This window comes from Alosa sapidissima, chromosome 5 (genome assembly GCF_018492685.1).
Source record: "Alosa sapidissima isolate fAloSap1 chromosome 5, fAloSap1.pri, whole genome shotgun sequence".
In the NCBI taxonomy this organism is placed as follows: Eukaryota; Metazoa; Chordata; class Actinopteri; order Clupeiformes; family Clupeidae; genus Alosa; species Alosa sapidissima.
Genome location: NC_055961.1, coordinates 11,265,601 through 11,279,616, shown reverse-complemented (window position 1 = coordinate 11,279,616; position 14,016 = coordinate 11,265,601). Strand labels below are relative to the sequence as shown.

The 14,016-nt window shown below is 43.5% G+C and overlaps 2 protein-coding genes across 8 annotated transcripts in view; both read right to left on the bottom strand.

Annotated features, from left to right (window-relative positions):
* Positions 1 to 32: 32 nt before the first annotated feature.
* Positions 33 to 4,746, bottom strand: tmem88a (transmembrane protein 88 a). The gene is given in 4 exon segments (XM_042093657.1): positions 33 to 966; positions 2,647 to 2,683; positions 2,685 to 3,048; positions 4,279 to 4,746. Coding segments are annotated over 3 exon segments (657 nt in total). The 5' UTR covers positions 3,029 to 3,048; positions 4,279 to 4,746; the 3' UTR covers positions 33 to 690.
* Positions 4,747 to 6,506: 1,760 nt separating this feature from the next.
* kdm6bb (lysine (K)-specific demethylase 6B, b) overlaps positions 6,507 to 14,016 on the bottom strand; it is a 48,851-nt gene continuing 41,341 nt past the window's right edge. For all 7 annotated transcript variants that reach the window (XM_042091473.1, XM_042091478.1, XM_042091477.1 and 4 more), the window contains 3 exons: positions 13,903 to 14,016; positions 9,487 to 9,657; positions 6,507 to 8,352 (listed from right to left, as the gene is read on the bottom strand). The exon at positions 13,903 to 14,016 is cut by the window's right edge and continues 13 nt beyond it. In XM_042091473.1, coding sequence (XP_041947407.1) covers positions 8,329 to 8,352; positions 9,487 to 9,657; positions 13,903 to 14,016 — 309 coding nt within the window. In that variant the 3' untranslated portion in view covers positions 6,507 to 8,328. The remainder of the gene's footprint in view (positions 8,353 to 9,486; positions 9,658 to 13,902) is intronic.

Genomic DNA, 14,016 nt, shown 5'->3' with positions numbered 1-14,016 from the left:
ATGCTAACAGTAAATAGGCTTCTCACACTCTGTAAAAACACATACACTTTATTTTGATGTCGGTAAATCAGACACACAGCTTATTTTAGTGTGCTCAGTTAATACTGAGAAACTGTATAAATATAGTTGGACACACAAAATGCTGAACAAAAATGAACCCTTCAGAAGTCACATCAAAAACACCAAGTAAAGGAGTGTGTTTCTCACATTCATTTCAGGGAGACAAAAATCTGTTTATTGAGTCTAGCAGAGTAGAAAAAACATGTATCTACAAAGTATAAAAATGTACACAAGAAAAATGCTCTAGTGTAAGGTAAGGTGTGTAATATTACATTTTCATTGTTATGTCTTGTCCTGTCTATCTGCATTACATGCATCCTGCTGTTCCTGAATGCACCCTTTCTGGCGGAGATTCAAATTCACCACCCTACCAATCAAGTCAGCGTACTGGATGACTAATATATCCACATCACTGGTCACTTCACCAACTCAATCCTGATCATTAATGTGTCCAGCACTCCATGAATGACTTTAACTGGAAGACTGGACGGAAAACCCCAAAACTACACCTGTACGTGGGCCCCTGTCCAGCTCCAGGTCCACTCCGCCCACCTCCTCTCTCTCTCTCTCTCTCTCTCTCTCTCTCTCTCTCTCTCTCTCTCTCTCTCTCTCTCTCTCTCGTCCAGCGCCTTACACCCACACGCTGCCCTTGCCCTCGCGCTCGATGCCCTGCTCGGTGCAGCAGCTCAGGCCGCGGTGGTGCGAGGCGGGCAGGTTCTTGTAGACGGCGCGGCTGTAGGGGATGAAGCAGAGGCCCAGCTGCAGGTGGCGCGCCAGGCGGCAGTAGGCGGCCAGCGCCAGCACCAGGAGCGGCGTCAGCAGCAGGAAGCCCACCACCAGCAGTGCCACGCAGCCCTCGTCGTTCAGCAGGTCCGAGCAGTACACCGACGTGCCGTGGGGCTGCACCTGTGGAGCACCGAGAGCATGCAGGAGAAGAGGTGAGTTGGTTTTGTGTGTGTGTGTGTGTGTGTGTGTGTGTGTGTGTGTGCGTGTGTGTGTGTGAGAGAGAGAGTGTTATGTGTGTGTGTATGTGAGTGTGTGTGTATGTGTGTGTGTGTGTGTGTGTGTGTGTGTGTGTGTGTGTATGTGTGTGTGAGGGAGCGTTATGTGTGTGTGTATGTGAGTGTGTGTGTGTGTGTGTGTGTGTGTGTGTGTGTGTGTGTGTGAGAGAGAGACTGGTATGTGTGTGTGTATGTGAGTGTGTGTATGTGTGTGTGTGTGTGTGTGTGTGTGTGTGTGTGTGTGTGTGTGTGTATGTGTATGTGAGTGTGTGTTATGTGTGTGTGTGTGTGTGTAGAGGGTGCTGGAGAATGAACAGGTAAGGTTAAATGGTTGCCATTGTTAAGTATAGAGCTTTAATCTACATGCATTTTGGAGGTCTCATAGATATCTGTTTAAAATATCTCATGATAGATTTAGGAAGCAGGGATGGCATGTTTGTTCCCATTTTGTTCAGCACGCTGATGTGCTACAACTCAAAGTCATTTGTTTACAAGGTAGGCTGATATGAGAGGGGTGTTTTTCAGTGGTATGAAACGAGTGTTGTTCACCTATGGTTCAGCCTTATTTGGAATTCAGCATTGAGAATACACTCATCATGTCCTTAGGGTGGCTAACCTTTAACCTTCCCTGTTCATTCTCCAGCACCCTCTACACACACACACACACACACACACACACACACACACACACACACACACACACACACACACACACACACACTGGTGCTGCAGGAAGTCAGCCTGATCCCCTGTTCTTCCTGTTGCTCAGCGGGCAGGGAAGTAACCATAGCAATGCCAAGGTCAGGGTTCCATTTCCCATCAAGAGGCCACACACTGAGAGTACATATGCTATAAATTCATCAGTTGCTATGCTTTCAGCTGCTTTACAATCATTGGTTCACCATAAAGCCTTGCAGACATAGCCTTGCACACATGTTTGAGAGGAGCATACATAAAGTCCAATAATCCTGATGGTTTTTGTATGTCTTGCTCAGTCAAACAAATTGGGTGTCATTACTCGGGGCTTGGTGTGTGTGATATGCATCATGTAAAGAGTTGAGGGGTTGCTTTGAAGCTATCCATGGAATGGGAGATAAATGAACAGGGGGAGGGGAGGAGGAGATTTAGGCAGAATCCTGGAGGAGTAGGCCTAGCTGTGCCAATAGAACTTTACATACACAAATACATGCTGTATGTACTCATGGACACGTCATGCATTCACCGTTTGGACATTACTGTAACATACACCAACAACACATGAGCAAAGACAATTTAGTTTGCTAAGTAATTATGCTAGTGCTCTCTCTCTCTCTCTTTCTCAAATCACACACACACACACACACACACATGATTTCCATACAGAGTTCTGCACACTAACACCATCAAAACCTACACACACACACGCTCACACACACACACACACACACAAATTCCATACACAGTTCTGCACACTAACACCACCAAACCTATACACACACACACACACACACACATATATATATACATATATATTCCCTAACCCACACACCCATATCTTAATCCAGTTAGTCAGAGAAATGCCTGAGCCAGTGGCTCACTTCCTTACCGAGGAATGGCACAGGAAGCCGAACACGAGCATGACGGGCAGGCAGCAGGATGAGGCCGAACACGATGCTGGCCAGGATGCCGTTGATGGTGGCGATGATGAGGTTCTGCATGGTCACCAACACCGAGCACGCCCAGCAGTCCAGTGAGCCACGCAGCTCGAGCGGAACCTCGCCGGCGCCTGCTCCGCCACCGCCGCTGCCAGCCAACGAGTAGGGGGGCGGCACCACCACATTGGCGGCGCCACCCCCGCCGCTTACTGGCACTGTGCTGGACGAGACGGAGTTGGTGTGGTGGAGGCGGTTGTGTATGTGATCGCCGAGGTCCGAGTTGCCCATCTGGGTCAGCGACTTGTCCAGAGTCCCGTTTCGAGACAGACTCATGTTGGCTCCTCCTAAGTGTTCTGTTTCAAAAGAAGACATCACAGTTCAAGTTTAGTTTTTGAGGTCATATGGTCTTTAAAAAAGTGACCCTTTCAGCAAAACACAAATGACCACCAGACTAGCTTGTTGTCCAGGTCAAACAGTAGCCTAATGTTGTTGTGTAACTGTCTTGGCAACTAGGTCTTTAACTTTTACGGACCTTTTATTTTTAGGGGAAAAGACAAAGCCTTGTGCAAACAAGAGCCATTTTGGCCTGATCTGAAGTGTTGAAAAGTGCGGAAAATAAACACAGATATCTAAAGTTACTGAGTGCTACAGGAAATGGACCCTTCTTGGACCCCCCCCGCCACACACACACACACACACTGCCTCCAGGATGACTAAAAAACACCAAACAATGAGTTGAGAAGCTGGAGCTTCAGGAAACTGTATGCTGACCCAAACACATTTCCCCTCCTGCCAGCCAGAGCGACATCTCCCCAAACATTGAACTTCCACCCTACCCCTCCACCCCTTCAGTGGACGGCTGTGCTCTCAGATATTTCTCTGTGTCTCAGATGGTCGTAGGAAGATTACAGAGGGGTCCACAGGGTACCTGGGAGTCTGTGTGGCTCCATCCTGTGAGACCACGGGTCTGTTCTCAGACAACAGCCCCCCCCCCCCCAACCTGGCCTGCGCTCAAGACCAAATGTGACATCACTCAGCCAATAATAGGAGACACTATTGTTGTTTTTCGTAGAACTTAACAACTTTGCCTTAATCTCAAGAACACATCTTGGCCATACAATAGGTGCGTCCATGGGACCAGTTGAGTCACAAATGTTTCATCACGTGGCCCTTTTGATTTTGCTTATGGCTGAAACATCTGTGTGCTTACGGATCCCCCTCTTCCTGGCTGGCATTGTAACGGTTTCAGCTCCTCGTGTAACATCAGTCAATATTTTGGAAGATGAGGAAATAAAGTTGCTCATAGTGCCTACCTATATTATACCTCTTTGAGGGCCTTTTAAATAGTTCCTTCAGTGAAGGACTATTTAAATTGTTAATATACTATTCATCTACAACTATTTAGAAATGAATGGCACTCTCTAATAAATATAATACGTCTGCCTCTTTTTTCACAGCCATAGATTTGACCCTGTTTTTAAAGTGGTAAGAGTAGCTACTCTAAGTTATCTTCATGCAACAAGAAGCTGAAATTAGTGTTTAGTGAAATAATTATTAATATTGATTGCTGCTCCTTCACTCACCGTAATGATGGGGATCACTTGGGTCGTCTCTTTGTTGTTCACGGTACTTCTCTTCTCACGGTCAACACTCGGAGTGAAAGTTGCCTCCTGTAGCTCCTTCCTTGACCAAACCTGTGAGGTGGTTGAACAGTCCTTGTAGAAGAGTCAATGTTATTCGTCCTGTCAGTACCTTCTGTATTACTAATCCGTTAGTAGTTCCTTTTTTGTTGTGCCCCTGTTTCTTGGTAGCTGCAGATGCTTGTAGATGTTTATTTGCTGGTGTTCAGGTGGAACAGAAGTGTGATGTGTTGCTCCTTACTGCACGCGCCCACTAATGTGACTGAGTGAAAGGAACTCTTCCCTTTCTTCCTCTCTCTCTCTTCTGACTTAGTCTTTCCTTCCTCTCACAGAGGTTCTGTCCACCCTCCTGTTTCTCTGCCTGCCCACCTCACTCACTGTTGTGTGTGTGTAAAGGGGGCAGTTGTGGTATTTGGGGAGCGAGGGGCAGGCGGCTGGCAGTGTGGAGGGAGGTGTCATCTGGGAGGGGATTCTCGGATAAGTGCAGGGGAGTTTGGTGCAAACGGGGTGGGGCGGGGAGTTACTTCTCAGGTTGAGTGTCTGGACTTTCTAATCTTGACTTTCTACTGGCGTTCAGAGGGTCCGGTACCCGCCAAGGTCAATTGTTCAAGTGATTATCTTTTATAGTTTTATATGGTACTGTATATACATATATATCACATAGCATATATGATATATATAGCAACAGTCTTTAATGTTTATGATCAGTAAACTGTTCATTTCAGAGATAAAAGTGAATCTAAGCTGACACAATGACATAATGCATAAAAACAATCTAACTTCCTCATAAGTGTAGCGCTGCTACTCTAATGCTGGCCTAATGGAGTGTCCAGCCAGCAAATTACGTAACAGACATTCTTATATCACACCCATGGACATATCTGCCCACACATTCCTGCAGCTGTAATGTAGGGAGTTAGCAGGGGGAGATAAGGCACCCTGGCCCCGTGCTGGGGGTGGGGGGGTGCAGGGTACCCAATGAGACAAGAACCATGTAACTCTGTCTGCTAGGGGGTCCCGGGGGAGAACTGGCTGGCCACTCCACCACGAAGCAAAATAAACAGTGAGAGTAAAAATTCTAAGTCACCTGGAAATCAGTGTCTGGTCACACATGTTTGCATGTGATTTCTTTTCCATCTTACATCGCAATCCCCCCACCCAGAAAACACCCCTTAGTTTGATGTGTGATGAGCTTTTGGAGGGCACCCCGGGGAAAAGCATGCATCAATGTCTGTGATATGATTGCTTAACCCCAGGAGAGGACAAGGGAGCTGCAGGACGAGCCTCTGGGGGAGAAAGGCTGATAATGGCTGATGGTGGCAGAGATGGAGGACTCCTTTAATTTGGGCCAGCCGAGTTAGAGAGAGAGAGAGAGAGAGAAAGAGAGAGACAGAGATGGGGGGGATGGGAGATGTCTGTCTGGCCAGGGTCCATCTGGTCAGTGTCGGATTTGAGCCTGGCAGCCAACGAGGTGGGGCCGTGCTGGACAAGAAACAGAACACAGGGTTCTGATTGTGAGGGGTGAAAGAGGAGAGAAAGGGATGAGAATTATGAGCCCTCACAGAAAGATAGACGAAGAGAGGGAGGGAGAGACGGGATCCCACTGGTGATAAGAGCCCAGGTGGGGTTTGAGTTCAAAGAGGGGGCTAAATGATTTCTTCCCCCCTCACTCTCCAGTATCAGCGTCTGTTGATGTTTACTTTCTTGCTGTTTATTTTCTCGTGCCGTTTGAGGATGGGGGCAGACTGCGGAGCCGGGGAGCGCAAGAGGGCACCAGGGAGAAATGGATGAAAGAGAGAAATGAAAAGATTAAAAAATATGCCGGAGAGAGAGGGGGGGGAAGAGTATGTGGACAGAGAAAAGAGTGCAGAAGGGATATCCTGAGCGAATCACGGTGAAGGAAGGCCAGCTTTCCTGTCCTCGGAGCCAGGATATCCGCGGTCCGAACCGTCGGCTAAAGACATGTGTCTCTTATATGTCCCACCCCCCCACTATAAACCCCCCTACTCCTGGTTTCTAAGTCGTGCCAGGCTTTGGTTTAAGAGGAAATAATTGTCTTGAAAGAGAAAAACAACATCCATTGAAGTCCAAAGCCTATTGCCCCTAATTGGCACGGAGATAAATGGGTATGATTTGTAATCAGTTATGTATACAGCCTGAACAGACATGGATCTATCAAAATGTTTTTATTTATTTTTTCATGTAATCAATAATCAAAACCACAGAGTGTTTAAGACAGGTCTGGCTCAGTTTGTCTTCTTGTGTGATTAGATTTATGTAGATCAGTACAGCATAAATAAGGAGTAAGGAAGATTAATGCTACCTTGGAAAAAAAATAACAAAGAAAATATTTATGAAGAGACAACAGACACAAAATCTTTGCCTCAATACACATGTCCATTTTTTTATCTCTTGTGTGTTTATATAATAATAATCATTATTATTACAACAATAATATGATAATTCTCAGAATAGTAAAGCACGTTACAATTATGTGAAAGTTCAAAAGGAGGAGAATCAAATCTGAAGTCGTCTGTTACAGTACAAAGACATTCCATTCATAAATGAGCACTGACTCCGCTTCTAAGCACCAACCAGTAGAGAGTAAGATATAGTTCTTCTCTTTAATCTATAGATCATGTACATGTCACTGTAGGGCAGAGAGGGGGATGGAGCACCATTTAAAATCAGACTTCCCCCTCTTCAGCCTCTGAGCAAAGACAGGGACGATATAAAACTTAAAAAATCTGGCAATCCCGTATTTAAAAAAGGAGCACCACTGATGTTTAATAAATACATACAGCAAACACACAAAGAAAACTAACTAACAAACAAAACCCTGAAATAAATAGACACACAATTTAGATTTTCAAACACAAAGGAAAAATACTGTGAAAAGAGAGACTAACAAAATTAAACTAAATTAAACAGCACCATTTTGATACTTAAAAGCATTGTAATTACAAATGTGTGACAATCTCTGTTGAAGCAGGAATGGGATTATACAAAAAGATCCACAGTACACACACACACATGGATTCTTTACACAAATGAAACTAAATCGGCCTTCAAGCAAACCCGTATCTTTTGAGAACTCGGAGAAACATAGATATATATTTCATTTTTTAAATTCTTAATGCTTTAGAAAAAAACTTCACTGTTCAGTTGTTTTTTTTTAAATCACCTTTTATCTAAATACAAGTCACAAGGCCAAAATGGTGTAATAACTCTAGGCTGTTAGAAATAAGTCTATACCATAACAATAAGAATAAATAAAAACATCAAATCAAAATAGCACCCAATGAAGAATATTAAAAATCAAGGACAAAAAACAGAATGAAAAGAGCTTCATCACACTATGAAAGGAATCATCAAAAAGAATCTGAGCTATGCCATAGAGATCAACTCGCTCATAGACAAAGTGATTCCCTTGATGTAATGCTAGCAAAAACACAGCTGCCTCGCCTTACTCACAGACACACAAGAACCCGACCGGCCATGATTCTGTCAGATTTGCATAAGAGTAACTCATAGAATAAAGTAGTACCTGAATAAATGCACGTGTTCAGCCACTTGTTACATTTTTGTTTGTTTAGTTTAGTTTTTTGACACCTGACACCTCGTGTAAATCACAGCAGTTTCCATTTGAAGTTTAAAATGACCTGATATGAAATTCCGACACAAATTCACATTTTTCTGTCCGAGTCCGGTATGCTTTGCCGAGAGCAGGAATCTCTTGTCGTCCCCATCATGACCTCGATTGTGTCTGATCAAGTAGCTGATAGATGGGAGATGGGAAGACAATGGGGCTGAGGGTATCGTCTACCAAAGCTGTGCTGTTATGTAAACAATACGTGTAAACGTGCGTGTTTGTTTTGTTTTTGACTTGTTGCCCACGGAGACAGAACAGTAGTGGTTGTTGAGGGAGCAAGTGTCAGAGCTGGAAGGATTTGGCTATGGCTGCTTATGGGGCGCTCAAAAAAGGCCCAGATTTCACTTGGAGCAAGGTAAGGGAGCCTGACACACACACACACACACACACACAGAAAGAAACAGGAAGAGAGCATACATTAATTTCATTCCAGTAAATGTGGTCAACAGAATGTGTTCATTCTATCCTATCCAATCCTAAGGTCAGCATCCACAGGTCTGTTTCCTTTCCCTTTATTGTTGTTGTTTACATGGCCAGTGGAAATAAACCTTTGTTGCGTGTCTTCACCATGCTGAAGCTGTTATAGATGGTTGTGTGTGTGTGTGTTTGTGTGTGTTTGTCTTACCACACTGAAGCTGTGTCGTGTGTGTTTATGTATGTGTGTGTGTGTGTGCGCGCACATGTGTTTGTATGTGTTCTGTGTGTTCTCTGTGTGTGTGTGTGTGTGTGTGTGTGTGTGTGTGTGTGTGTGTGTGTGTGTGTGTGTATGTGCGCACACATGTTTGTCGGTGTGGGTGTGTATTAGGGCTGCAACAATTAATCGATTAATCGATTAGTTGTCAACTATTTAATTGATGGCCAACTATTTTGGTAATCAATTAATCAGTTTGTAATTTTTTAATGAAAATACATCAACATCTCTGATTGTAGATTCTTAAACTTGAATATTTTCAGCTTTACTTACTCCTTTATGATAGTGCACTAAATATCTTTGGTGTGTGGACAAAACAAGGCATTTGAAGACATAATCTTGGGCTTTGGAAAACAATGATTTTTTCACCCTTTTAAAGCATTTTATCGGTGAAACAACTAATCAATTAATTGAGAAAATAATCGACAGATTAATCGACTAGGTTACACTTTACTTGACAGTGTCGACATAAGAGTGACATGACACTGTCATGAACGTGTCATAAACAAGTCATAAACGTTGACATAAAACGTATGACATAACACTTCTGTTATTAAGTGACATTCGGTTTTTGTCATAACAAGTTAGGGTTAAGATTAGGGTTAGGGTTAGGTTTAGAGTTATGGTTAGGGTTAGGGTTGGGGTTAGGATTAGTGTTAGAGGTTAGGATTAGGGTTAGGGTTCATGTGTCATGACAGTGTCATGTGTTCATGATAGTGTCATGTCATACTGTCAAGTAAAGTGTTACCATCGACTATGAAAATAATCATTAGTTGCAGCCTTATTGCATACAGTATGTGTGTCTCACCACGGTGAAGCTGTCATAGATGGTCATGAGCTCGTCGATGCGGTACTGCTCCAGGATGACCACCCCGGCCAAGTTGGGGCTCCGCTGGCGGGCGCAGTCCTCACAGTGCACCACATACGTCTTCCTGTTGCTGCTCTCGCTCGTCACAAACAACAGGTTGAACACCTCCAACTGCACACACACACACACACAACACATGGTCACACACCCCGTAAACCAGTCTGAGTACAATAGACATCAGTAGGGGTGTAGTGGGCGTTGGACACGGAGGAACCCGTCGCCCTACTTCTTGGAGCATTGTTTTGAGCATTTTAAAGGCCGTGTTGCAGGGTTCATTTTCCAACGAATTTGCACAATTTGCTTGTTGGTAATAAACATTTAAACTGTTATCCATTGTATTCGAAGTATCCCGAGGTCTTTATGTGGTCGGATAGAGAGTCCAGAATGAATTTCATCAAGCCAGTACCTTTCCGGAAATGTTGCTGCTGCAGCTGGCATCTTTAGGGGAAAGTCCGTAGGAGTCGATTGCCGACTGTGGAGTAACATGCTCTGGAAATTCACAATTTTGTCGCCGTTTAAAAAAAAGAAAAAAAACATAGTCCAGTATTTCTTTTGAAATTGAAATGAAGTTGTATGCAACAGCAAACCCTAGCTTACTAACAGGTTGGAATTTTGAAATGTCACATGACGTGATGTCGTGCAACGACGTGATGCAATCGACTCCTACGGACTTTCCCCTAAAGATGCCAGCTGCAGCAGCAACATTTCCGGAAAGGTACTGGCTTGATGAAATTCATTCTGGACTCTCTATCCGACCACATAAAGACCTCGGGATACTTCGGTTTGGCTTTAGGGACCCTCTACTCACTACCACGTAAGTGTAATGTTGGTTGGAACTGTAGAAGAGGTATAAAAATAGCCTTTTGTAGCGGCGAAATGACATGCCCTGGTCACTTCCAGGCTAACGAGTTTTGACTAAAAACGGTAAAATCGAACTTTCTCAAAACACATCCGAATGACATGATTTTGATGTCAACTCAACGTATGTACTCCCAATCATCCGTAAATTGATCTAAAGTGCATTTTACTCTGGATAATTCCTTTAATTACTGTCCTATATAGGTTCTCCTATGACTTAAAGTAAAGTAACTTAATGAAGTGTTGGTGCTTTAAGTGCTTCACTGAGCTGAAATTTAAACTTAAAACATCTCAAGATGAATTAAATAAAAATAAGAGTGAGTAAATTAACAGTGCACGTCTTTTAAGGGCTTCAAACTGCACATCTCATGGCTCAATGTCTTACATACTATCCTTCATGATCTTTAGGCCTTGGCTAAACCAGCTCTCCATGCTAGCATCTTCCATAAAAAAATGTATTTGAGCACAATTTAAAGAGATGTTCCAAGTAGCCTGGGGGATTTTTATGTGCTTTTGCAATGATGATTGCAATAATCATTTGACAGTCCCACAATGCAATTTACTTTTTAATTTTAGTATTTTTAAATTTTCAATAAGAACATCACTATGGTTAATGCAGTAACGAAATGGTAGGCCTATTATTATAGGCTATTGCAATGACTTGCCATGCTCGATCTAAATGTGTCCATTCAATTCACCGTACACAATGACCACAGTTATACATGCAGGGAATATTCGGGCTTTAAATGTAGCAGCGATATTCGGTTTGCGCCAAATACCGGATTAAATTGATTGATGCCATCAGAATGAGTTTACACAACTCGCGCGCAAAACAAATATTGCTGTTGAAAACCAGGTTACTCCCTGCATGTAACTGCGGTCAATGACGCACTCCTTTTCGACGATATCTGTATCTCTGTCGTTCGCGAAGGCCTTGTATGCATTGTTCGCAATTTTTTAAGACGTCTTTTCATCTGCAATGACTCCTATAAATTTGGCGCAAGTGGCATTCCTGTACGTCGGGTTTAAGTTCAAACTATTTTTCTGGTGAATAATTATTTCGGACTGAACTTGGTGAAGGGAAGTTTCACTAGGCCTATCGTAGGCAACGATAAACTTGATCATCATCTCGGGCTCGTCTGATCGGTTTGCTGCTGCCAGCCGCCAAAAGGCAGTGGGGAGAGGGTACATTTATCTTGGCCTATGTGACCACACTGTAATGCAACTACATCCACTCTGTTTATCTGACGGGTCTCTGACCTCTCTCTCTCTCTCTCTCTCTGCAGCACACGCATTTTAAAATTTACACACAGGCACTGGGCCACGGCCAATCAGAGGGGAGGTCCCGCCCTTCACTATCTGTGATTTGTTTAAACCACGATATTGGCCAAATATGTGTCTGTTATTGAACCAAAGGTAGAGTTTCAATGCGGACACTTTTTCCTCTCTCGAATAGCTGGTCGCACCGGTGCGACCTCCGATTTTTTTTAGTCGCACTTTTGAAAAATTAGGTTGCATATGCGACCAAATTGGTCGCACTCTGGAGCCCTGTCATAGGGTAGCTGTGATATAAATGCTGTGACGAAATTCGAAGTGTAAATATACAAACTTTATGTTGAAAGAGTAACCGCGATGTCCACTGGAATGCATTGAAATGAATGAAGTGTAGATCATGTAGCCCCCAACGTGACGTCATCACCGAAATGGGTAAAAAAAACCCGCTAATACTAAAAACGACAAAAACTGGCATTTAACACCATTTGGAGACATTTTTAAAAATGATATACATATATTGAGTGCTTTATGTACCCATTAATCAACAGTGGTGGTTAACCTGCAACACAGGCTTTAATAAGCATTTATTAATATAACAAGTGTTGTTACCAGTGGTAACAACGCATCACGCAAACGTCTCCAATTTGGCCTCTTTATCCTAAAATTCGTTACAAGAATGATCGTCATGCTGTAGCACTCCACCATGCGTAAAGACATTAAAAACTACACAGCTCGTCGTTCCGCGTTACCCGAAAGTAGCTAGAAAGTGGCTAGAAAACCATAGATTATACAACTGCCTGTATCCGAATCTAGCAAGCACCTTCATGGCCCTTCGTTTGTGTTTTGCAGAAAGCAGGTAGGCTAATCCAGTGGTCAAAATGACACGATAAGCATGTGTGAGTAATACGAGTGATTTTTATCGAGGGAGCTCCAATATAAGTGATAAGGCTATTTAACCATAAGTAATGACCCAACGGTGAACCTGAACAACTTTAGGAAAAACTTACGATTGGTGCAGCTACTTTCATCCAAACAAAAACTTTTCAAATGACTGGCACTTGCCTGCCCAGTGTTCTTTTTGTTATTTTACGTGTGGTAATGAATGAAGCCATGCCGCGGCATGTTATGCGTCAAGGAGATCAGACTACGCTAGATACATACTGTAGGCTACTCTACATTATGGTTTGTCTGTTTATTGTATGATACAACAAAATAAAAAGCTACAGACCATATTCATAGACTTTGGTGGAAAAGTTTAGTTTGGGTGAAGACATTAGGATACATTTTGAAGCTAATCCATGTCATTTAATTGTTTTGTTTTTTTAAATTCGGTTTCATGTTCACGAAAGCTGGGAACAATTTGGCCTTGGCCTTACGCACCGATGTATGTGGAGGTGCGAGTGTGACAGTTTTTGCAATGACGTCACAAAAATAGCGTCCCCCCACTTTAAAAATCCCCACTACACCACTGGACATGAGGGTTTTGAATGATAAAAGTAAACTACAAGTACAGATTGATATGATCTGAGGAATTTAAATCCTCCTCCTGTGATCTGTTCAACTATAAAGACATCACCATCTACTTTTATTTTGTGAATCACCTTACAGCATCTACTCATATAAATAAACCGGGCCGGGCTACACCGGGTGTGCAATTGAAGCGCTCTGCTTGCGGAGCGTGAAAATAGTTTTAGAAGACTGGTTTATTTTTTTCCCGAATGTACGTGCCGCTTTCGTGCCTGGTGTAGCCCGTTCCATTGATTATAGTGGAAGCTAGTTGTTGCAGCATATGCTCCATGAGTCACACACATCAGTTACGTGCCTTGTGTAGCCTGCCTGTAAGAAGGGATGCCAAGGGCTCAATGGTGTTTTAAGCCCCCCACCGTCGACTTCAAGGCAGCGCTGCGACCGTGGACTTCAAGGCACCTGACCCTTAACCCTTAACCCTAACTCTGGTGCCTCCAATGCATCGCTGCCTGGAAGATGACGTTGGGGGCTTAACCCTTAAAGGAGTACCGTCACACCGGTGTGACGGGAATGTTGAGAAATGAACATTCTAAAGAATATCTGGGTTCATTGAATTCAACATAGAATTTTAGAACCTTCAATTGTTGCGGAACTTAGAACGTTCAAAAACCTACACCTTTAAGGGTTAAAACACTGACAAAGATGCCAAGGACTACAATATGCAGCAAGGTCAGGGATTGCTGTAGAGAGACTCACGTCACACTCGTTGCAGTAGTAGGCGGGCTCGTCCTTCACGCGGCTCTGGTAGGAGATCTTTTTGCCCAAGGCGAGCAGCTGGTCTCGCAGAATCTGGATCTGCTTCATAGACTG